Source organism: Diadema antillarum, unplaced genomic scaffold (genome assembly GCF_040938485.1).
Source record: "Diadema antillarum isolate AM-2024a unplaced genomic scaffold, OU_Dant_1.0 seq00000407_RagTag, whole genome shotgun sequence".
NCBI lineage: Eukaryota > Metazoa > Echinodermata > Echinoidea > Diadematoida > Diadematidae > Diadema > Diadema antillarum.
The window spans coordinates 1,167,501-1,193,566 of NW_027271395.1; the positions used below are offsets into that span (position 1 = coordinate 1,167,501).

General features: G+C 38.7%; 1 protein-coding gene across 1 annotated transcript; it reads right to left on the minus strand.

Moving 5' to 3' along the window:
* Positions 1-2,572: 2,572 nt before the first annotated feature.
* Positions 2,573-24,401, minus strand: LOC139732273 (uncharacterized). Its single transcript, XM_071643146.1, has 6 exons — positions 24,234-24,401; positions 16,774-16,890; positions 9,015-9,158; positions 7,306-7,387; positions 6,017-6,162; positions 2,573-5,017 (listed from the first exon to the last, which is right to left on the minus strand). Exons 1-6 carry the CDS (start codon positions 24,288-24,290, stop codon positions 4,937-4,939), a joined length of 627 nt encoding a protein of 208 aa, XP_071499247.1. The 5' UTR covers positions 24,291-24,401; the 3' UTR covers positions 2,573-4,936.
* Between the last annotated feature and the right edge of the window lie 1,665 nt (positions 24,402-26,066).

The window sequence follows — 26,066 nt, forward strand, 5'->3', positions numbered from 1 at the left end:
ATGGCAACGAGGAATCGCTCGGTATCTATGGTAATCTGCATTTATCATTGCCTCTTCCTTAATTAGGTACATCATGTACCTTGTCAGTTTTCGCGAACAAAGAATGCGCAACGCCGCGACGTCTCCCCGCCCCTTTCCGTTTGGTTACTAAATACAAATTTAGATTATTTTGCTTCGTATAGTTTATCACAACCCCTTGTCAAGCATCACTTTACAATGATCTGTGTTTACATTCTGATGAGTTTACAAGCTACTTTTTATACCTGATAGGTTTAGATTTTCATTTCATTGAAAAAAACAACAACATTTGTTTGGTTCATGGCCGTACGCAGGAATATTTTTCTGGGGACATTATGATCAATGTTTGAGGGGACTGGGATGCAGGAGTTTTTGCATTTTTGGAGCTAAAATTCATCGATATCCGGTGCACACTTTTGGGGGGAATGTTTGGAGAACTCAAAGGCAATCCCGACAGAAAGAAAAAAAATAACAGTATTCGTGAGGGGGTGTGAATGGCTCTATCTAAATGTGGAATCTGTCGCCTGTTTTTCCGCGTCTGTGTCTTCACTGTGTATTTCGTCTATGGAGATGGACAGAATGGAAAGGATGTAGGAGCTTTTGCATTTTGTTTTATTTCAAATTCAACGATCTGGTGACCTCTTGGGGGAATCTTTAGAATTTTTTTAGTAAAAAAAAAAGTGAGAAACATTGTATTTGGGACCATGTGAATGGCCAGGCGAGTACTGTATGCGTCTTTCATTGTGTCCTATAAAGTTTATGGAAGTGAAGGGGGTCCTACACGAAGGAGTGTCGCACTTTAAATGTTGAAATTCATTGCGGTGAACAATTTTCAGGGAGATTTTTAATATAAAAAGAAAACAAGTAAGAAAATAGATATCGAGGACGGATTGTTCCGCTAAATCGCGGGGAAAATGGGTAAAAGTCATTTTTAGTGCTCTATGGAAGAACGTTTTGTTGCAACAATCAGCTCATGACATACACACTACACCAGTGATCTCAGTGTCACACACAGACAGCAGCACAGCACTAATTATATGCACTACCAGTCCACGGAAGACGTAAAGTAATTAATCATTGAAGGAGTTCGTGGATTGACATTATTTCGTTCTGAATCACTGTTCAAAATTGTAATAACATGTTGCGAAAAGCCAGATTATAAAATAAAAAGAGTATAATTCTTGTTATCAAATTGTAATTACGGTTTGTTTGATTTTTTTAGTCATGAGGTAGCAAAATTGGCATTGGGATCCTTATCGCAGTCAGCTAAAATTTGGCCGCTATGATGGCAATGGGTAACTGCACATCTTCATGACACATTCGCTTCATGTACATCTAACCCGGGGTATGACGGTACCCCGGGATACGGCGTGGTGTATCAAATGTGGTGGTGACAGATACACATATCACAATAATGCCATGTGTCGGGCTAGGATAACGAGATGTTGAAGATGCAATGAACAAACACTAAATAAATAGATAAGAAATACATCGTACACTGTATATTCTTTGATTTTTGTGTCATTTTCTCAATAAATTACTGATCAAATCATTTGAAAATCTTATTCCAAGTTTTAGTCTTCAAGTGTGTACATTATTGTCTCCGCCGTATGACAATGATTTTCATAGTACCGTTACAGTCTTTTCTTTGTTATCATCTCTTTCATATTCACTGTATGATCAATTGCAACAATAAAATGGTTTAGAAAAAAAAACAATAAAAAAAAATTGATGACTATTATTCTAAACCATTGTCCCACCTCGCTGGCTTTACAAAAACAGTTTAAATTGTGTACTTGTAGAGGTATTCCTACTGTAGTGGGGAACAGACTTGACTTTTCTGCGTCATTACCCGTTAATTGTACACGTACACGTATAATGTAGAACAAAGTATACTCGTAACATGTCTTACTGTGTGCAGTATGCATTACCGTGAAAATGTTTACCAGTATTTCAAATGTTCTTAGCCAAAGATCCCACTATGTACCCCATTGCACAACAGACATACACAGAAAGACACACACACAAATAGACGTAAACCATTTAAAGGGATGGTACAGTTTCAGTTGAGATGGGGTTTGAGGTTTCCAATGTTTTTTAGGATTATTTATTTAGAATTTTCTTCTTTTTTCAGGTGACAAACCTCTTATGAAATATAAAAGAGCATATAATTCCAAGAGGAATTCAAAGTTCATTTGATATGAATTGGTTTTGAAATGCCCGAGATATCCAAAACAAAGAGATCCTAATAAAAGGTGGGATCCTCCTTTTATTGGGATTGCTTTGTTTTATTTTGTTGTTTTTTTGATATCTCAGCATTTCAAAATCAATTTCATCAATTTAAATTCCTCTTATAATTGTTTGCTTTTTTTCAAGTTTCATAAAGTGGTTTCTAAGAACAGTATCTAGAAAAAAGTAAAAGCAGAATTTTTGCCCCAACCAATACTATACCATCCCTTAAATAACATATCCATTCGAACAAAACACACAAAAACCAAAATAGAGGCCCATCTACACGTGTTGATGACAAAATGAACACACTATACACCTCATATCAAGTGCCTAATACCAACAAAAATCTGTTTGCATTTATTCTGGTTATTTCTCTTTTTTTTTTTTCTTTAATATAACCTTGCACTGTGAATTCAACATTCTACAATCTAGTTCAAACCCCAAGACGGAAGCAAGTAGCTGTCTGTCCATCATTATTTTGGAAAGGAGTGTCGTACAAGCTTCTCAAAGTATTCCCACCAAGGTGGTCACCACTAATGACCCATGAGTGGACACGCGGCTAACCCTTGTGGGGCCCGTTTTATCGTGGCGGTCAGCAAAGACAAAACACAATCATTAATGGCATGAACCATGGCCACGGTGAATGCATTCAACTGGAATAGACGAGAATACTGGAATTCAAGGAAAAGGAACTAACATTGCCAAGATTGTCATCTTTTTTTTAATATCATTTCAAAACAATACCGCTGGAATATTCTTGTCGTGGGGCAAATGAGCAAAAGACATCCTTGAACCATACCTGACTTCACGTTGTCCAACAAATTCTTATCACTCACATCAAGACATTTTCTTCATGGGGAAATATACACAGGATATTTCAACTTACCATTACAATTAAGCAGTAGATACTATAACAGAACATTGCTTACGTATATCTCTCAGTATAAGGCAGGAAATCACACCAGATCTATACATATTTCAACAAATAAGAATACATAGACGCACGGAAAACAATTGTACGTACCTAACGAGGCCAGTGGTCTGTGCAAATATCAATATGCACATTCAACACTCAATCTACGTACATTTCATGTGCACCATATTTGCAACGTGGCCAGACCTGGGGATTAAGATATGATAGTCATTGTTAACATTGGATCAACCCTCACAATAAAACTTCATTCACACAATTTTCGTTTCTTCGCGCTGCTCTCACTCTTGGTAAAAAATAAATACCAAAAAATCTCGGGATTCTTTGGTTAACAGTATAATACAGTTGCGAATACAATTTTCTACAAGTTATAAAAAAAAAATCCTCTGACTCTCACACTCAAAATTTTGTCACTGCCCCAAAAGTTACTAAGAAAGAGCTAAAAACTTTGTGACAAATCTCACTCAGCATTCATACCATCACTCATCAGACCGATGACTATCAACTCAAAGATAAATGCGCGGCTGTATAAAGTTAAATAAGTTAAATAATTCATAAACCACTTATTTCAGGGAAAATTGACAACGTTGTATACAGAGGCCCTCAAAACCTGTGATAAGAATTTGTTGGATGTCGGGAGGCTCAACCCCACGGATCTGTCGTTCAAGTGTTCAAAACTTTACATTTCTTTCAGGATTACATACACTTCAGGACATATCTAATGCACAAGTTACATTGTCGAGACACATATGATTTGCACAAATTTGCTCTGTTCACAACCAAAGTCAAGTATGTACAATTGCGAGAATATGAGATGTAGTCCAAAGTTAAACTCTCAGTCAACAGAGAGAATTATGAAATTCAAAGCACAAAAAAAAAAGAAACACGGACCTATATGCTTCTGACCATAAATGCAGCATACGCTATTTCTGAAATCTTACATATTTGTATTGTTTTTTCTGAGCGAATAAATATGGAAAAACGCCAGAGTTGCCCAACATCACGAGTTGACTTCAGTTCGATTATATCTATTGTACAATAACCTTCAAAACTGTGTCACAAGTATACTACTGTACAAATATCGTGCAAATACAGATTACATCAAGGCATGCAATGTACAACGACATATCTGGGTCCCACGACAGTGACCGACCAGCGTTCATCTACAGAGCGGTGCTGATATACAAAGCCTCCTTCAAACAGACAGTAGCATTGGTGGATATTACACACATAGAAAACAAAACAAAACCAAGCTCTCAATTTCCGGGTTTTCAAACGAGTCATCAGCGATTATATCTCACACATAGCACATAACGTCTGAAATAATCAATCCATACACTCAATGATTAGGTTTGAAAGCCATTATTAGGCGTTGAAAAATTTGTTTCTCATCCAATATTATGATATACCTAGAAAGCCTTGCAAAATTTTTTTTGCCCTATTTGGAAAAATATACAAATTACAAGTAAAAAAATTCATCAAACACTTGAAAAACAAACATCTACAAATACAGTACACTATCATGGTGGTTTTTTAAATCTTTCCAGTAACTTTGTCATGAACCAAAGGCAAGAACCTACACTACAATTTTCTTTGAACTGTACAAAATAGAGAGAGAGGAAGAGAAGAAACCAGGAAAGAGAGAAAGGTAGGACAGAGTGTGTGTGTGTGACCTCGTAGTAGCTTCTTGGCCAGGGAATATACAATGAAGGCCATAGTGTGACTGAGGTACAGATCGTTGATAGAGGGCGCTCTTCAAGAGGCAGCCTCGGCTTGAGGTGCCTCTTCCGTCGCGTCGCCGTTCGTCTTCTGGCGTTTGATGAAGTCCGCTCCCTCCTGCAAGTGGACGAGAAACAAATCACATGATACAATCCAGTACGCTGCATCAAACGGGTCATGAAAATGCTATGAGAAAGTAAAATCACATTAGTCTCCCAGCTGCTGTTGATACACTCTACACCATCTTACACTTGGATGGGAACGTGATGTTCATTCCAGAACAAAACACAAAAAGTGCATCACTCTTGTCACATGGCAAATATCCAGACATTGAATCAAAATGCTTTGCGAACTCACTCGGACAAAAACTTTTTGCCATGTTTAACACTAACTTTAAAATCACAGAGTATGTGAACAGAGTGTTTTCATCATGTACAGTACAAGGTCCCAGTTGTATTCAACCAAACTTTCTGAGGTCTAGCCAGCAAATGTGATTTGTATTTCTCATTTTTCATTCATTCTGTAGAAAACTACTCCTGCATAGGCATGGGATATTTCTATCTTTCCCATTTTGTCACTTGGGCTTTCAAGCAAGAGTGGAACACTTTCAAATGGGGGGAGTGCCCATTCACCAATACAGTAGAACCTTATCATAAAAGAGGTCGAATAGAACAAAACCCTCTTAGAACAATGCGATTTCACAGGTCCAAACTCCTTGTAGTTCCTTTTTTCTTTTTTGTAGAACCCTGATATAGTTAGAAACCTGATACATTGAGGTAATCATCATGTTGTATAAGTTTTTACTATAATTTGGTTCCTCTGTACCAGCCTGATGATTGAGTTTCGGTTTCCTCAAATAAGCAGGCAAGTAGCAGGGAACAATTTCCCTTCTCTAACCTGAATAGAAATTTTTGTCAATGGACACATGTTTTGAACAAAATGATGCACAATTCTATGTCATGAAATTGCTAAACAAATGACATTTTATATAGCACTAACACCAACGTGCATATCAAACTGCTGGAGATACCAGGAAAATCATTCCCTTTATGGTAGGTATGTAACACCCTGGACATGGCGACTTCGTTATCGATGTCATGCCGCGGCTATACTCACTGCGAGAGTCTCTGCCATGGTGATTGTCCGTTTCACGGCAGCCTTGTCTGCACCCTCAGCATCCTCTTCCTCATCGCCATTCTCCTCATCGTCGTCGCCTTCGTCATCGTCTTCGTCATCTTCGTCTCCGTCCTCACCCTCTGCCTCTACAATGTTCACAGGATGGAGCAAGTTTACTGAAAGTGTGCATCCGTTTGTATTCAAAAGAAATGTATTCTCTTTTCATCGTGAAATTCTTTTAATTAATTCTTTTATACTCATTTATATGCTACAACTTTATAGCGTTATGAAGTATTATGAGGCGCATTGACGTATATGTATGACAAAATCAACTGCAAATATAACCAGAAATGGTGCAAATTGCCATTTTTTCTTTTCTTGCTACCCTCGTTTTGCAAAATGCAGTAATAAGCTAGTGCTGAATACAAGTAGTGATGCCCCCACTAATATATATAACAAATCTAAACGTTTAACTGCCTTCACTGCAAAATATGACACTTTCTTTTTGTGGCAAATGATAAAAGGGACCTTTTTCGACTGAATCGCAATAAACTGAACACATGTTCAGTGAATGGTACTGAGTTCATTTAAATTACTGAATGCACAGTCTTATTCATGTGTTCCCTGCACATAAAATTGCTACAATTTTTTTAAATACAGTACATCACTTTTATTTAGGAACACGAAGGGAATTTCTTTTCAAGGACCTTTCCATATACAGCTACTGCCAACAAAAGGCAACTTTTTATCCATAGGTCTACTTGGCCATAATATGGCAAAAGGGTTCAGCTAAGCTCTGCACTGAGAGAAATTAGAATGAGAAAAATGACTTTATAGTTTAGGCCCCTTTTGCATTTGCTCTAGAAGTCACAGGAATAGATGTTTGTATATGATGGAGTTTGTCTTATGGTTTCCTTATTACTTAAGAAATCCTTTGTTGATATTTCTTACTTTTTAAAACTATTCATCACCTAGATTTAGACCAAGTGCTATCCAGATACATCCTTCTGCCAAAAGAATGCAACAAGTGCTGTAGTAGTCTCTTCATGGCAGAAGGGTGCATCTGACATACAAATCCCCTCTGTCACCAACTCTCTATGTGGCAAAATGTGAAAATGGAAAATCACTCGAAGATACAGCCCATATCATCGAAGAAAAAGAAACTCTAGTGCATCTGAGAGTTGGCTACATAAAATCCTTGACCTCACAGACTGCCCAAATGGAAAAATTTACACAAATCCACATTTTACCCAAATATCACCCTTTTGCCATGTTATGGCCATATTTACCTGCAACTTCTGCCTCCTTGATAGCCTCGGTCTCCGCCCTCGTTGACCCCAGGGCCTGCTCTCCAAGAAGCTCTTGCCCCTCCTACAAAGAAGAAAAAGTATGATGATGATGATGATGATGATGATGATGAAAGAGAATATACAGCGCCATTTATCTGTAGAAACATTCAAAGGCACCTGGCTCCCAATGATGTTAATCATTCACAAAGTATCCACATGTTAATCAGCAAATGGACACCACACATGATGGGGTGACAAGCATGCGGGCAGGGCAGGGCTGCCTACAAGTCATGCATCAAAACCAGACAGATGATTCCAAAGGGCGATCATGGGAGATCATGTCTTACATACATCTCCCTATGGGCAATTACAATCACGATATCATCAGGAAGAATTGTACATTTCCCTTGTCCGGGCATGTTAAGATATTCATAATTTTTGGGAGGCCTTTCAGAGAATCAGGAAGACTTGGCATCTTTGATGCGGTAACATCAGAGAGAGTAGCTAAAAAACGAACAAAGACTGAATTCTGAAAAACAAAAATAAAAAATCTTCAGGAGCAATATTGAGACTGTTTAGTGTAAAAAGCACTTCAAATATGTACTCAAAAAGAAAAGATTTAATTTTAAGTATCAATTTACATCTGACAAGGAAGACACGTACATGTGTATGCCTTACATCAAACATACTGTACAGGTCTGTAATATGTAAATGATGAAATTTGCAGGTTGTGTTTGAGTCACTGCATGCAATACGCTGCTGACAAACAGATACAAGTACTTCAGGACACGGCTTAACAAATGGATTCGACCTTCGTTGCTTGCTTCGGTTCTTCGCGCTTAGAAACCTCACAACGCAGCGTGAAGATTGAGGAAAAGCACACGTACGGTGTGAATCAAGAATCATGTTCGACCAATTAAACTCCACCTTCCAGTCTCGCAATGGCCTCATTATCAGCGATCGACCTCCCTTTCACAGAATAACGGAGAAAACATACATTTCACCCCGTTTCAGACGCAATCATGACTTAACATACAGACTGAAAAGCTGATAGAGGAAGCAGACTATTAGGAGTTGGTGATGTGACTAACAGCGGACAAGAATAAAACATCTGTCTCGAGGCCAAGAACATTTACATTTGAGAGACGCCACAGCACAGGTATCTGCTGCCATACAACACAGGACCTTACGGGATTGAGACCACACATCTGGGGGACAAGTTGAGACCAAACCCCAAGTCTTTCTGGACACACTGAAAGTGAAAACGTGCAGAGGTACAATGGGCAAAAGGTGTTGTTAAAGATGTGGCAAACATAATGCATCTGCCAACTGCCCCAAGTATAAATATGAATGAAGATACGTCTGCAAGTCTATAAAACTAAAATGATGATCTCTTTACATGTTACCTTGCAGCAGGCAAACCCCAATTGCTTGAACAGGAAAACCACCTCACATTGTTAACAAAAAATCTGTAAGGGCTCTTTTTTTTTTTTGGTTCTTTTCTTTTTTTAAACTGTCTTGGCTTTGTTTGTTGATGTTTTCATTTTTTTATTTATCTTATTTTTTTTTTGGGGGGGGGGGTGGAGGGGCTTGCTTATAATTTCCATTTTCTTTGGATTCAACTTCACAGATTGGGCAAAGCCCACACAATACGATTCCTATTCTTTATCCTACTTGAATGGTCATCGCTCATTCATACAAGTCCTTACCTTGGCTGTGACCTGCATAGTGTTGTCCCTGGGAACGGCGGGGACCTCGCTGGCTGCCAGGGCTGCATCCAGCTGCTCCTGTTCCCCTCTCGTTCTGGCGTTCTCGTCGGGCTTGCCGGACGCCTCCAGGAATGCCTCTCCCTCCTTGCGCACAAAAGAAAAACAAAACAAAACAAAAAAGAAGTTGTTAAAACTAAGCAAAATAAAATTGCTATAACAAGCAAAAACAAACCCAAGTGTAGGGAAATTTACAAGTAAGAGATTGTGCTCTCACACATACTCCAAACCGAGAAATTTTTTGCGTGCATGAAACTGTCGTGAATTTCGCAAGGAGCCAAGTTTCATGGAAGTAAAAAAGCATGCAGATGCTTTATTTAGACTACACAATCTATTGAACGCCATTCACCAATTTGCGAGAGTATCCTGCCACGAGAAAGACCGTCAGCTCCAATTCATAAAAGATTCAGGCCATGCACGCTTCTCGTTTTACAGTAAATGAATTACACAGTATGTGTTATAATACACTTTGCACAGCACAGAACTCACGCAAACATTATGTAGATGTGCGACTGTTTTGCAAATATATTATTTCAAAGCAAGTGCAAACTTCAACGTGTTTCCATTTAGGTGTTCTGACACATCTGGACCAGACACAATGATAACTTACATGTACATTGTACATCTCATCCTTTTTTTTTACCCCCTGTCAACAAACTCTGGGTTAATTGCTTGTGTTACATGATACCAAGCCCTGATCGGATATACTAAATGGGTAGAATTCATCTAATGCAGCAGTGCGTAATGAGTCAATCACACACAAAGTTACACATTGTACAGCCATGCTAACAAAGTTGACCTCAAAATCTCACAGAATTGGCCTGGCGTCTAATAAACCTATCTAGTTCTGTAATCATTTCAATTTAGAGAGATACATTTCACTGTCAGAGAATGAATGTCAATGAAAGCAGGACAGCCAAAAATTGGATACATTAATATGGAATCAAATGTACCTTGGATTAGTCTACTTACATGTACTGTAGATATTACAACACACATGTACAGTACATGTTCACACCACACTGTAAATTACTGTCCGATCCATTAAACACACAACTCGCTGCAGTATTGACGACAGTCACGCTTCACTTTCTTCAATGATTCAATCATTCAACACCAATCAACCCTAAGTAGAGAGCACTGCTAAGCCTCATATTCCTCGCTTTAATATTGATCACAACAGATTTATTCAAAAGGGGCAAAAGGCTGTGTTTGATGGTTACAGGCAGCTGAAGTATTCAGAGTGACCGAAGATATAGTGTAGATAACTTTCTTACAGTCTTACAGCAGTTACCAGTGTTACGATAATTTTAAAGGCTCTGAAACACACACATGTATCCTTGGAATTTGAGGTCTTTCCTAACATACATGTACAATGTACATGTATGTTTAAAGGACAAGTTCACCTTCACAAACATAAGGATTGAGAGAATGCAACAATATTAGTAGAACACATCAGTGAAAGTTTGAGGAAAATTGGACAATCGATGCAAAAGTTATGAATTTTTAAAATTTTTGTGTTGGAACCGCTGGATGAGGAGACTACTACAGCTTGTGAGTCATATGCGTACATTGTACAACAGTATAAAGAAAATGTAAAAGAAAATTCAACATATTTTCACTTTTTCGCATAATAAAAGAGCACTTGACTTGCCTGTTTCTAAAGGCAGGGGGAATAATATTACCCATTACATTTGTCGGTAACGAGTCAGGGGAATGTGTACTTTTTTCAAAAGATGGAATTTTGTGAAATTCTCTTTATATTTTCCTTATATTGTTGTACGCATGTGACATCTAAGTTATTCATACACTGCAGTAGTCTTCTCATCCAGCGGTTACTGCACAAAAACTTCAAAAATTCATAACTTTTGAACGGATTATCTGATTTTCCTCAAACTTTCAATGATGTGTTCTACTAATATTGCTACATTCTCTCAATCCTTTTGTGTTTATGAAGGTGAACTTGTCCTTTAATCCTGTTAAATCAGAAACTATTATAACAAGAGCTCCCAAATTAAAACAAAACAAAACAAAACAAAACAAAACTAGAAATGTCGCTACAGCGACTGGTTATACCCCCGCCAAACAACATTTCATAAGCTTTGGTCAAAAAACTGAGGAAGTAGTTAAATCCGCAAGATCTTTCCTTGATCTTCTGCCATTAATATGCCGTTACCATGGCAACGTACTTTCGGGTACTGTCGAAAAATGCGTCTTGCACATCTACAACCAAAGGCACACATCTGTACCAAGTTTCATGGAAATTGGGCAAAAACTGAGGAAGTAGTTTGCAACACAAAATTTTCCATCATTTTGGCTCATAATATGTGAGCTGTTACCATGGCAACATACTTTTTGTCACTGTCAAGAAATGTGTCATGCTGACCTATATCCTAAGACAAACATTTAATATAAATTCCATGAGAATTGGAAGAACACTGATGAAGCAGTTTTGCCATGAAGCATTTTGCCCTATATTTTACCAATAACATGCCGTTACCATGGCAACGCACTTTTTGCCACTGCGGAAATATGTGTCTTGCACATTAACATATTCAGATGAACATCTGTACCTAATTTCATAAAAATTGATCAAAAACTGTGGGAGGAGTTCGCGACGCAAGATTTGTACCCATTTTTGCCCATAATATGCCGTTACCATGGCAACGTACTTTTGGGTACTGTCAAAAAATACATCTTGCACATCTACAACCCAAGGCACACATCTGTGCTAAGTTTTATGGGAATCGGTTGAAAACTGAGGAAGTAGTTCGCGACGCAAGATTTGCAACGGACCGACCGCCCGACCGCCCGACCGACCGCCCGACGGTCCGCTGATTCCTATATGGGCAATCCCACACTAACTATTCCCTTTTCCACTTTTGATATTTGAGCTTTGATGATAAAAGTAATTCAGATTTGCCTCCTTATGTTTATATATTTTCTTGAAAAGAATAAGTGTGAGAGATAGTATAGATAACATTGAGTTCATTCAATGGGCAGATTTTTTGTTATATCACATTAAACGTCAATTTAGACAGTAAAATAGGCATAGAAAACGGGACATTTTAAGTATCAGAAATCTAAACAGTAATCTAAAAAAAATTAGCAATGAAACTGAATCCAGAACAGTTCCATTGTACAATCTACATCAGATTTGAAATAAGAAATGTCTCTACCTTTCAGATTTACTTCATTTATTAAATGAAAATGGATTTCAGTTATAGCCTGTATGATATAGGCATGTCTGTCCATCCCGTTACATACCTTCACCTGTTAATTTCTTTTGTTCCCAGTGGGCAGAAAGAGAGTTTTGGTGATTAAGTAGTTTCATTACGGGATAAGTTGAAATGTTTTAACCAAAACTAGCTTAGCTTGAAAGCAAATTTAATGCAATTGGCAATCAAACTTAAGTGTTGCTTTGTCTGTCCACTTTGTGAAGGTATGTAACAGATTTTAAGGAGACTCATTTTTTGAAAAATAAGCCATATCAGTGCAGTTGCTTGGATTCATAAGACATGCCAGGCCAGCATCTACATAATCAGTATACTTCCACTCCCTAGGGAAGTCCCACAAGTTTCTGCCGTGACTTGACAGTAGCCAAAAACTTGTCTGTCCACTTTGTTACATACCTTCACCAGTGTTTGTACCTTCATTGAATATAAAATTTAATAAAAAATACAGAAAGATGAGTCATCAAGGTTTATGGCCTCAGAAAGACATCATATACTAACAATGTCTGAAATCACTTTTACTTTGTGGATCATTCAAAAATATGTGTGAATTAATTTTCTCGTGTGTGGACAGACAACCTGTACAGTAAACGCATGTGTCTGTCCATGTTCGTACCTTCCTTGACAGATGATGGTGACATATTTCTAGTAATACAGCAGAATTAAACACGATCTGGATACTTTTATTTCATGTCATACACTATTTTTATTAGCAGATTAGAGAGCTCAGATGGTTTTAATAAGAAATTTTGGATGATTCCACATGTGAAGGTACGAACATGGACAGACGTCTGTCCATGTGAAGGTACGAACATGGACAGACGTCTGTCCATGTTCGTACCTTCAAGATCAGATTCCCCTCATGATTATTATCCTTCAGGTGATGTAATTTTACATGGTCAAAATAATTTCATTTCATGTAATAATTTTTTTCCATTAGCAGATCAGAGCATACAGATGTCTCTTGTTGGAAATTTTGAACCATTACACAAGTGAAGGTACGAACATGGACAGACGTCTGTCCATGTTTGTACCTTCAATGACACAAGCTCCCTGACCACATGGTTAACATTGTGTTGTAACTTTAAACAACTGTATTTCTATGAAGAGCATTTACTTTAAGTAATTCATACACAGTATAAAAAGTAACAAAAGTTGTTTTGAAAGGCCCTTGCTTTCCACATTGGCTTAATAGAGAATTTAAACTAAACATGTAAATAATGTTATGACTAATCAATGTTAACATTTCACAATATTTCATAAAATAATGTACATACCCCGGAAATATTCAACTTTGCTTTCATTGTGCATGGTACCTGAAAATATTAATTACAGCTTCTTTCAAATTATGAATAAGATATACTGCTGAAGGGGGCCAATGTCTGTCCATGTTACATACCTTCACTTTTGTGAACATGATGATCCAAGGTCCAGTAGAAAGAAAAGGTGGTCCTAACTTATCTTTTCACATTTTGATTATGGCAGAACACATATTTCGCTACATGAAAATAATAAAATGGCATTTAATTAGCAAAACTTAATTTGCAGCCTGAATGTCCCGTTTATGTGCCCCACTTATTGTGAGATTGCCCATATACCCCCTTCAAACTTCGTTTGGCGGGGGTATAATAAAACAAAACTGATCAACCAGGAGATTGGTATTATGCCAGCTAATTGTATTTAGATGGCCACGCCAGTTTCAGCAATCTACGGGTATGTACAATCTACATGTACTACCTCAGTGTACAGTTGGTGTAAAATGTATCTTTTCATTGAATGTACAATTTGTACACTGACCAACTTGGCTATGAAGAAGAAAATAAAAGGAAAAAAACATCGTGCAACTTCCCTTTACAGTTTCCTGGGGATCTTTGAATCACATACAAACATCATATCGATCACATACACTTTGATAAATACTATAGAACATACATGTATATTGGAATAACAGCTTCCTGCAACCCACAACAGGAAATCACATCCACGGTATCAAATCACAATTTAATTTGCATTTTGGACATACTGCTTTGCAAACTACATGTACATGTATCTCGGCAGGACTATAAAAATCAACAAAAACACAGAGACTTTGAAGTGAAGCATTTGTCCACTGACTGGATCAGCGAATGTGAAGTAAAATCATTTCCAGCCAATGTACAGATGTACATGCAAATTGAAAATTACAATCTATCCACATACAAGTACTTCCTGTAGTTTTTCTTCAGCCAGTGCGCCTTGTATTTGATGCAAACATTGAAGAAGCCCAGTACTTTCACTTTCCTATCATAATCATTCGACAATGTTTTAACAACAGATGAGTGCATACGAGGTGTAGACGGGGAAAATAGATTCAAACCGTAATAAAAACAAAATTGAAATGTTTAGCATACTGGTAATATCTACTCCAAAACCACGTATCTTCCATCTCCCCTACCCCCCCCCCCCAAAAAAAAAACACACACACACTAACAAATTAGTTGCACATATTCCTCAAGAGTCTATTTTAGGACTTTGAGGTTTCAAATTCAAACATGGTGGTAAGTCTGACTACGCAGTTTCAATAGGCTTTGTCTTCAGGATTTACATGACTGAAAAAGTATCAGGGTTCCAATGGGCTGTTACAAAGACAGCAGCTGGTTGACTTTACAATAGTTTTAAAAAAATGCAAAAAAAGCAACTCTTTGTTATTCCAAATACATGCACTATGAAAATATTGAGCTTTGCCTCGTTCAACATAAATCTTTCTCTATGGACCCAGCCTGACATTTAGCATTAAAATGCTTGTTATCTCCTAAAGAGTGTTTAGATAATAATAATTCACTTCTCAGCAAAGACGACATTAGCGACAACGCTTCGTACAAGGGTCACGCATCTCCTCAGCCACTCCGCTACTCATTAGTCTAGTTTCCCTCGCTGCCCTTTGGACCGAGGCTCATGTTTGCTAGCTGGAAGTGAAATGCAGTTTTCATATCGGAATACTGTGTGGAAGAAGGTATGTATGGAACATGGATACAGCATGCAGCCATACTCGCTTGGCCGTAGCTTTCACACACAATGTAACAAGTCGGGTTACAAAGGGAGCGACTCTTTTAGGAACAGCGCTGCATTGATAGTGTGAATTCATCCTTGTCTTTCCCTTTTGCACACATTTTTCATTTTTTGGTTCCTGTTTATTCATGTCTCCCTCTCATTCCTCATCCAACAAAAAATTACACAAAAGGTAAAACCCCAAATACACTGTTCGGGTTTTTTTTTTACCTGTGTCTACAGGTACAATGTACATGTGCGTCTGTGCTTTTTCTTTCACTCTTTTTTTTTTTTCTTTCCTTCCTTCTTGTATAGCTGCTTGAAAAATCATGGACTTCCAGCCAGATAATGGTACTAGAATGGCAGTAACTCTCATTTCTGTCAAATATAATGTTGTTGGCTCATTTTGTTAAGTAATACTAAAGCATTTTTGCGGCCACAAGACAGAGCAAGAAATCAAACATAAGCATGGAGGCAACAAGTTTGTGTGTGTGTGTGTGTGTGTGTTTGCTTGTTTGTTCTATCATTTTGCATGTGTGTGTTGGGTATTCCTTTTGGTCTTTTCTCCAGTGGACGACACTCTCATAGACGTCACAAGTCCTCTCTCAAATGCTTCTATAGCTTTCACGAGGAACAACCTGCTTTTATATAGATTAGTGAACATCAATGTTTGACCTCATTCTGTCTTCCAGGGTATATTGTGTCTTTCTTGAATGGTTCTGTTCAAGCAAAGGAGGCAGTAGGAGGCACTACTCGCAGAGATCTCTACAACTCAATAAAACAGACAGTGGACACAATCATTCCATACACTGAAGCCGAAGAAGCAGGAGTTTCTGGTTGCAATGAAATAGCTATCTAATTCTAAAAGAAGTGAATGGAGAGAACCACACCAACATTTAACGCAGCGATCGGCAATGGGCAGTTAAACAGTCTCTTCAGCCCAGCACTTTCATTTCGGAACACACACGGATAGCTTTACATCTTTCATACAAGATCGCATGAGACAGAAATGATGCCAAGTACAGTGCGATGTATCCGTTTTGTGATTAGAGACGTGTGATACACATGGCAGTGTTTGCTAATTTTTTGACATTCATGTTGCATGCAGCACTTATATAACTTTTGCCAGTCTTCTCGGATATTTCCATCTGTGGCTTTTATTTTGTGGCTCTTCGCATACAACTTTCTTGATAAAGAAAAAACAAGACGTTCTTCACATAGCACAACTTACACATACAGTTGTACGTATGCGCTATGAGCACTTTCAAACAAGTGTTAAATGTGACCTGCACAAAATTTCAACGGCAGCACATCACAAATATTTGTACTGAGAACACTCGGGGGATTTCCAAAAATGTTTAGTGTGGCAAATAATTACATGACTTACATGACCACACCTGTCCATTGACTTAGGATGACCATTTGGGGCCGGGGGTACTAACCTTTACTGTGGCATCGATTGTTGTGTCTCTCTTGACATCTGGCTTAGCATCGCCCTCGCCATCTACGTTTGGGATGAGGTCCTCCGCTCCAGACTTCTTCAGGAATTCTGCACCTTCCTGTTCATTGAGAATGGGGCACAACAGAAATGGGGCATTACAAACTACCGGTATGCTTTTCTTACTTTCCCAAATGAACACTTGAGCAAGTGTCCAGGTACTGCATACGCTGAATATTTTGCGAGGTTTTTATTTTTTTTCAATTTTGCGAGTCAGTTGCTATTCGCGAATTCAAAGACACACAAAAATAAAGACACATTCATGAAAATATTGACTCTGATCTGTACATAAATGTGACGTCCACATACACATTTCACTTCTCTGATTCAGTAAGTACTGTACTCCACGATCACAAATTAAACCACTCAAGAAATCATCGGTAAGTCCCGATTTGCAAAAAAAAAAAAAAAAAAAAAAAAATAGACTCACTAAATATACATTGTATGGCGTATACAGTAACCATCTGACTATCTTATTCCATGCTTGCCAAATAGCAAATATTACATTTGTATGTTGGTTGCCCTGAGCAAAAAAAAAAAAAAAAAAAAAAAAAAGCATCTGGGCACCCTGAGAAATCAAGATGTTTAACTTCACCTCGAATGGGTTCATTCCATTTCTCTATCAACATAACCGTGGACATTGTACATGCAACTTGTCAAGCTAATGCTGGAAGTAGAGTATGAATTTCACTTTCAATCGCCCAATGTCCACACTAGAACAAATGCTTTTAATCCTTGAAAACCTGAAACAGACATTTACAGAATGTGCTATCATTCTCTGTACTGTACAATTGTACATACATGTAACACAACTACCTGGTAAGTGCAATGCATTCAGAGAATATACCGCCGGGAACTCCTCTTCTCTGCGTTCCCTGTGACTGCAAAGTCATCACATTTGGATTAGTTTTCACTTTTGTCACCTGAAGCTGTGCAGAAATTGCACACACCTACAATTGTACATGTATGTATCTCCCCTTTTGCTCATACACTTTGATTTCATCATTTTTTAATGACCAAATGTCGACATACAGGTGTACAGGTGTACATAAAGTGTACACATCTAAAGCGATTTAGAATTGAATCCAGAGAGACATGAATTTGCTGCACGATTAACCTCAACTGGAAATTTTGTCTAGTCCCTGAAAGGCTGAGCATTATACCACAGAAAATGCAGTAACCTACAAACTGTAGCATCCAAGCAAAAATTGTAAACACACAACAGTATCAAGTCAAGGTTTTCGGAACATAATTGCACATGACACATTTCACTTACCTATAGTCATTATTTTGAAAGAACATTGAAAGTCCAAATTAATGATAATGCCTTACCCACCAGCATATCTTCTTCATGGAAATTAATATTTATGTATCATACTTCTTTCAAGCATGTTGTTGCACATTTCAGCAGCACCTGCACATTCAGTCCTACATACATATTTGTACATTGCTTTGCATTTCATAATTTCCACTCAAAATTCTTCTAGGGAAAATCTTTAATAAAACTAAAAACATCAGGACTGAATGTCTCTGTTGTTTCAACTTCTCAACAGAGGTTGGTTACAAAACTACTGTATCTGAGTCCCAAGACATCGATTTCACACATTGTAAACTGTTGACAGATAAGCCGCACAGTATCACAGTAATGAGGCTATGGCGTTACAACAAGTCATTAGGACCATGATGAAACTTGACTACAGACTAGTTGTTATTCAGTAGAATGATACAAATGGGAAGGCTACAAAATCTCATGATAAAATTGCTGTGACTCCCCGTCACGACTTGCATCTACAAAAGTATGATAGGCATGGGATGTGGGGTGCAGTCAAAGGAAACTGAACTTTGATTTTCAAGGAAAATATATTGTCTTCCACTGATATATATTGTACTCCATGCAAGTATCCATTATAACACTACAAACCTAATTTGTTGGATTTTGCAATTTGTACCAAGTTTTCACATGATTATCATGAGAGGACATGAAAGTTTACCATGTGGTTCACTTTCAACCAAGACTACCTGTTCAGTCTACAGTTGTATGATGCTGCCGGTGCCACTGTCGAAATCCACAGATGTTTTACATTGATTTGATTGGACAGACTTTGCATGGGGAAGGCACTCCCGTTTCATCAAGTAAAATGTATATCAAGCTATGTGCATGCCACACCACATGACAATGTAAATGGGAGTCGCAGCTGGGAAGAGCAGATAGTTCTGGCATCATTATCGCGATATAATTGTTGTCTGAAAGTGACACCTTCTGGGCTGGCATCTCATCCCCAGTGACGTCCTGATGAAACCTTGCTCAATTCAGGCCAGGTATTTCCTCTATTCCTCCCCTCCCCCCCCCCCCCCCCCCCCCCCCCACCCCTCTCTCTCTCTCTCTCTCTGACGCTGGTCGGCTGCTCATTTGCCGGAGCAGGCTAGTCAATCAGATTCATTATCCCTCTCAGTTTTGATGATCATTATCTCTTGGATAATTCAACCCCTGGATATTGTTTTCCTGTATCATGCATTTGCAGGGATGTCACTGGCATGGAAACTTTTGAACATATATTGTACATGTATGTGTCTTAATTTACATATATACGAGAGCAACATAAAATCTTGGTTGGGAGTTAAGCCTTCGCTGCTTACTTTAATGACTAAAACAAAGGGGGGAAAAGGGGAACAATAACATATTTCATTTACACATTTGTAATAAGCATGTACAGCTGTACAATCTGTGAAATAACTGAAGACTAGTACTGTCATCCAAGATTTAGTTTGAACATTTTTGAGACATCCAAGATTTTTTTTTTTTCAAATATCTTGAGGCAATCACTCCATGATGATTTCTTCCACACTGAATAGTACAGTTGTAAATAACCTTTTATCAACCTTATCACCAAGAGTGTACACAATAGAAGCTCAAGCTCATCTCAAGTAATGACACATTGCACATACTTACAAGCACTTGTTTGCTCTATTAACGCTTATCTGGCACTGTGCTTCCTCAGTAAGTGATAATGCCTTGCTCTATCACACTTTTTTAGTCTTTGGTCTGGCCTACAAAGAGTGTACACACACACTAGTCACAGTTGTTATGCCGTCATTTCATTTTATACCCTGCCTGATTTTAGACCCATTTTCCACCAGACCCGTGATTTGTCCAAACTGCCCTTTCCTGCAACGAAAGCTTCTGCGCCCTCAATCTGTCAGTATCAGTGCTTTGTTTTCTCACTGGGGCGTGGAATAGAAATGTGTGCTACCCGATGAAATCATCTCCAAAGGGTTCAAAAGAGAAGGGGAAAAAAAAGTGACCATATGAGGAAGGGTGACATCATGCCCTCATTTCTCCTCTGAGTCGGCCAGGTCGTGACCTCACTGGTTGGCTGGTCTCAGGACAAGGCCCTGCCCCTAATCTCCGCAAATTAACAAGAGCTGGGATTTGCCGGCCGCCCGGCTGAAGCGCAATTTTGTTTGCACGGATGGACAATGGGCACAGGAAGTTTTCAATTCCTTGTTTGGAATAATCAGCGAGGTGGAAAGATACATGTATCGTTATTCAGGGTTCGACACTAACTTTTTTTTTCTGTGGTAGCCCATTCGGGCTACTAAAATCTTTGAATATCAAATTTTGGTGGCACAATATAAAATGGAAACAAAACAAACCATTGATTGTGAATCTTAAGCGTCCGATCAGGCCAGCTTTAAATAATGCATCCTGCAACACTTCAAGGCGGAGACGAAAATTGGTGGCTCGACATTACATTTTGGTGGCCCCTGGCCACCACCAATGTTGAGCCCTGTTATTCAAAATCACTGAGGTTTTTTGTTGCATATCATTGCATGACAAAATGGAAAATCTGGGTCTACCATAACCACATCATGTTGTCAATGTCTACATCCCTACTGTAACATGCTATAGAATATATATTTTTTTAAATTCTATCCAGGAAACATGAATGCAGAGCATGTTAGAATTTTCACAATGTAGGTACGGAGACAAAACGTTTACCCTTTCAGGAATCCCTTTTCACCGTTGCGAATCAAGTTATAATAACCACATCTAAAATTTGGTCACAAAGAGATAATAGGTTCTCATTTGCTGAAAAACAGGGCTAAGACTATCAATGTCTCTACTGAAGTGGAAAGCCCTTTCATTGTGCGCAACCTGCAGAGGCAACATGCAAAAAACCACATCACTCACTTCAGAATAATCAGCCATTCATGCCTCTGCACAAGCTGTGGACTTTGAAGCATGAAGAGCATTTTTCAGCATTTTATCCATCATACTATTAACAGGAAGACCGTGGCATGCTGCCAGATACACTAGTCTGTGCATGTGTGTGTGTGTGTGTGGGGGGGGGGTATATATAACAAAAACCATCATCTACAGGCAATGAGGCACAGATCAACAATTAAAATTTACAGAGAGCTGCCTGGTATACAGTGTATATCAGCTACCAATACCATCTTATTGCATTGCAGCTGATAATGGGTTTAATCATTAAATTCAGGTCTGGATGAGAATTTCTCAAAAATGCATCAAATCATTTATCAGGAAGATATCAAGAGACAAATCTATGTATGGAACCTGCCCTTGTGGTTTATTAACCATGTGTCTGCTGGTAAACTATACATTTTTTCAGAGATTTCCATGCAACATACATTTTGTTCTTTTTATTGAAGTGCAGCTTCAGTCTTTGAGATTAATTGTACTGCACATACAACTTACAAGCATGCAATAATCGTCATGGTTTTGTGCAAATGGCGGACAAATTTCTACAGAAAAAAAAAAAGAATCATCTCCATTCATACATACAGTATAGTTTCTCAAAATTTCTAGTACTTGAAAATTAATATAAAATGTGGTGCGAATGCTGAGAAAATGCAGAGTATGGTATGAAGATCAGTTTGTAAAACAAATTGCTATCATAAACCCACCATAAAATGACATCAAATCCATCTTCACAGTCACAATGTCACTTACTTTTGAGTATAAAAAATACAAACAATAACAAGATGACAAATACATTAGCATACAAAATACTACACTAGTGCGTGACAGAGATTCTAATTTCTATGACTCTAGTTAAAAACGACTTCATTATTAAAATTAAAGCCTGAAAACATTAATTTTCTCATTTATGCTATCACATACAAATTACAACAGCTGACAGAAATTGGAAGTTAAACCTACTAGAGCAATTCTATGATTAGTATGAATACTACTCTTCAAATTATGCATGCAAGGCCAAGGTCAATTCAATCTTCATCATACACGATGAACAAGAGAGCAAAAATAGCAATGTCTTCTGACATTCTTGCCTAACAGTAACGATTCAAAATATTCACAATATTGTTATACTCCTTCAGAAAGGTGCAGGACCTACCACTGGAAAGCAGAGCACATATAGACATAAACTTTATACAACTTCTCATTTCTCAGTGTGCAATGACGCCAATGTAGAATCTACATCCTCTTGCAGGGATCAACTTATTCATGAAATCACATTTGAATGTCTAGATCTAGAGTAGACAAATGTCTCTAGATCCAAATCACATTGAGCATGCAAATAACTTCAAGAATACCAGGTAGTGCAAAGAAATAAATCAGATGACTAGCTATGAACTGATGAATACTGGACTTGAGTAAATTTACTGAGCTGAGTAGGCCTATATCAGTTCGGGAAACCCACTCACAAGGGGGGCCCCTCCTTATAAGTAACCCGTCCCCCTTATAAGTAACCCCGTCCCCCTTATAAGTAACCCCCGGGGCACCCCTTATAAGGAGTCTCCACGCTTTTTTGCAATGCAACGCGAAAATGAAAGGACTGCGGCAATTCGCTTGATTATGTCCATAAAGCTTCACAAGTTTCCTAGTTACTCACGAAATTTGAGCAAAATCGGTTTGAGGCATCATATCTAAAATCATGGATTTAAATGCGATGTCCAACGACCCATGCGAATGCTGAAATGCGAGCGATTACTGGCGTGAGTGTCGCCAGGCGCGGCGGCGCGGCAATGCTTGAGTGCCGACGTGGCGACTGAGTACGGAGACTCTCTCGTACTCAGTCGCCACGTCTGCACTCAAGCATTGCCGCGCCGCCGCGCCTGGCGACACTCGCGCCAGTAATCGCTCGCATTTCAGCATTCGCAAGGGTCGTTTGACATCGCATTTAAATCCATGATTTTAGATATGATGCCTCAAACCGATTTTGCTCAAATTTCGTGAGTAACTAGGAAACTTGTGAAGTTTTATGGACATAATCAAGCGAATTGCCGCAGTCCTTTCATTTTCGCGTTGCATTGCAAAAAAGCGTGGAGACTCCTTATAAGGGGTGCCCCGGGGGTTACTTATAAGGGGGACGGGGTTACTTATAAGGGGGACGGGTTACTTATAAGGAGGGGCCCCCCTTGTGAGTGGGTTTCCCGAACTGATATGACTATGTGAAGAATCAAAATACACAGCTGCAAAGATCGATCAAGTCGGCAGAAGGCAACCATTATTTTAGCCCGACCAGACGCTGTCATTACGCCGTGCCTACATGTACGTACAGCGACTGGGCTGTGTATAGTTACCATTATTTATGAATCTCTGGCACAAGTCTGGGAAGTACGCCGACTATAACCTTACTAAATGATAGTCGTGACTCAAAAATTGCCGTCTGCATTTCGAGGTCAACACAATTTTTACATTCACTCTCTCTGCCTCTGCTCTGGCAAGTCTGCTCTGCTGGGCACACGGGTTGGAGGCTAGCATCTCTCGACTCGGGGCACGTAATGTTGACATGTCAAAATGTTATTATAATCTAAATCAGCATTTTAAACGTGCAGTACAGAAGAAAAGGATAAAGGAGAGTGTGTTCGTACTTGGTTTTATCATTAGAGTTTATCGCATACAGTCTCTCGCTATGTCAAAAGTGACATTGATCGAGGACTAACTCGTTACGACAGCAGTAATACATTGCCTGACCACTTCTAGTACACCGCACACCGCACTACGCATTACATGGAGAGAGAACTCGTTTCGCATTTCCAGGTTCGCTGCTCATCTGTGTACAATGTCGGACCTGTCCAAGAAGTTTGCCTTCTCTTGAACATTACTGTCTCTTCATGTTCAATCTATACCTCTGAAGTAAATCACGACTTATTGGAATGCTTTGTGACATACGAAACCAGAGTCCTGTATTCACGGACAAAGCAGAATCGAGCCACCAAACAAAGACCAGAGGCCGGCTTCAGATACAATGCGAGGGCATTGATTTTCACACACGTGTGGAGCATAGAGGCTTCATATCACGAAACGGTGGCTGCCCGTGCAAAACACTGCAGAGTAACGTTCAAACAAACGCGAAGTCCACTTCTGAATTTCAACCAAGACAGAAAACAGATCAAAAATCGCATCGCATTTCTTACCTGTGCGGTGACTTGCATGGTACCATCGCGTTTGAGTTCTGGTGGGTTGGCTGCCATGTTTTCTTGTGTAAATTTAGGTGAAACAAGTGAAATTAAAGAGTGAAAAAGTCAAGAAGTGGAGATCCTTATATTTCCCAGACACCGAGAGCTGGTCACACACAAAGGATTGAAAATGAAAATGAATGAACCAGCTTCCTCGTTTGTAGGGAGAGGATGTTAGATCGCGGGACTAGACGGTGAAAAAGGATAAGGCGGGAGTGCGGATGCGCACTGACGAAAAATCATAATAAACCATGTATTTTTGAATTCGAATTCTATTATCCAATGCAATAGATATATAATGACATGTACAACTTTGCAAATATGCAGTCACATGGAAAAAAAGCAAGGATAATAAGGAACCAGAAAATAGCATGAATGCTATAAACGGGTCGAGTCTGGCCCCTGAAGTTCACGGCACCAAGTTACGTAGTTTTAACAGTGCAGTAATGTGTTACCACGGTTTAGTGTTAATCAATAAGATTTCTTAGTGCTAGCAGCAAAATAAAATGCCGATTAAATGAACATTACATAATGAATATGCCTAATAACTGTAATATCGGTATGTCATACACAATGTCTACCTTTAACAAAAACAGAAAGGATAGGATGTTAACAATATCTCAAATGGGTGATTAGTGTTTTCAACTTTCGGTTAAAAGTTCTACGACAACTTTAAAGTACGTTAGGCGTACAGGTCCTTCAACAACTATACAAAACCAACACAAAAGCAAGAACTGTGAGCCGATATAAGATTTAAAAAAAAAATAAATAATTTTAATTAACTCAGTTGCCCGGAGGTTGAACTTCAGCTAGCCTAGGACAGCGATATAGTAGCACACCCAAGTACCCTGAGATCGAACACCTGAACTTGTGCACAGGCCTAACTTCACGTCAGAGGGGTGAGAGCAACTTTAGGAGAGAAGAAGGGGCCACTGAAGACGAAAGAAAATGAGTAAGAAAGAACGAACTACGGGGGTACTTGGTAAGAAGAGAACTTGTCATATAAGCAAGAGGAAGAAGGAACCTTTTTACGTGGAATCAAAGCCTAGGAGAGGCACATGGGTAAAGCACTATAAGCACTATTTTTCTATGTGCTTGTAAATATCTGTAAATAAATTGTATTATAATGTAAATAGCACCAGTCTGCAAGAATCTTCAGTCTATTGAAGGAGGCAGACTTAATCAGAAGAAGAAGAAGAAGAAGGGAGAACTTGGAAACGGCGCGATAAAACGGTGTGCAGACCTGCCTACTTTTACAAAAGCGATAAAACACACGGTGCCATATTATTATAGTGGGTATGTACATAGTCCGTGTCCTCTGAGAAAAGAAACAAGAGGAAAAATGCGAGTTGATTTTCAGCTCACTAGACAATATAGGTAGGATCTACCCTTATGCTCTAGGGTAAATTGAATTGAAATGCAATTCATAGGACTAATATAGGAATAAATAGGCCTACACAAACAAAAATACTTAGCTCTGGATTCCTTCATGGTGCGATACTGCCGCCAAGGAATGAAGGTCATTCTCAGTCGTCATTTTATCGTTGACACGATCATTTGGACCGGTTTCTCGAAATAATGTTTCTTTGAATTGTTGATAAAACTATAAAAAAAATATTTGAAAACTAATGCTACACCTACCAAGATAAAAAAAGAATAAATCAGCAAGATCTGGTTTCAAAGTTCAACTTCGCAAGGGGATGCAAATTCCATGATTTCACGTTGTACACACGTATCTATCACACTTGAACTATGAACGCGCTGGTAAAGACTTAATGTACATCTACCAAA

Bases quoted from the DNA above. Each gene is read 5' to 3' on its own strand.
- LOC139732273 (XM_071643146.1), bottom strand. From the start codon at position 24,290: ATGGCAGCCAACCCACCAGAACTCAAACGCGATGGTACCATGCAAGTC. The intron at 9,159-16,773 runs GTTAGTACCCCC...TTTGTGCGCAAG, and splicing joins CAATCGATGCCACAGTAAAG to GAGGGAGAGGCATTCCTGGA. The intron at 6,163-7,305 runs GTAAATATGGCC...TGAACATTGTAG, and splicing joins CAAGGAGGCAGAAGTTGCAG to AGGCAGAGGGTGAGGACGGA.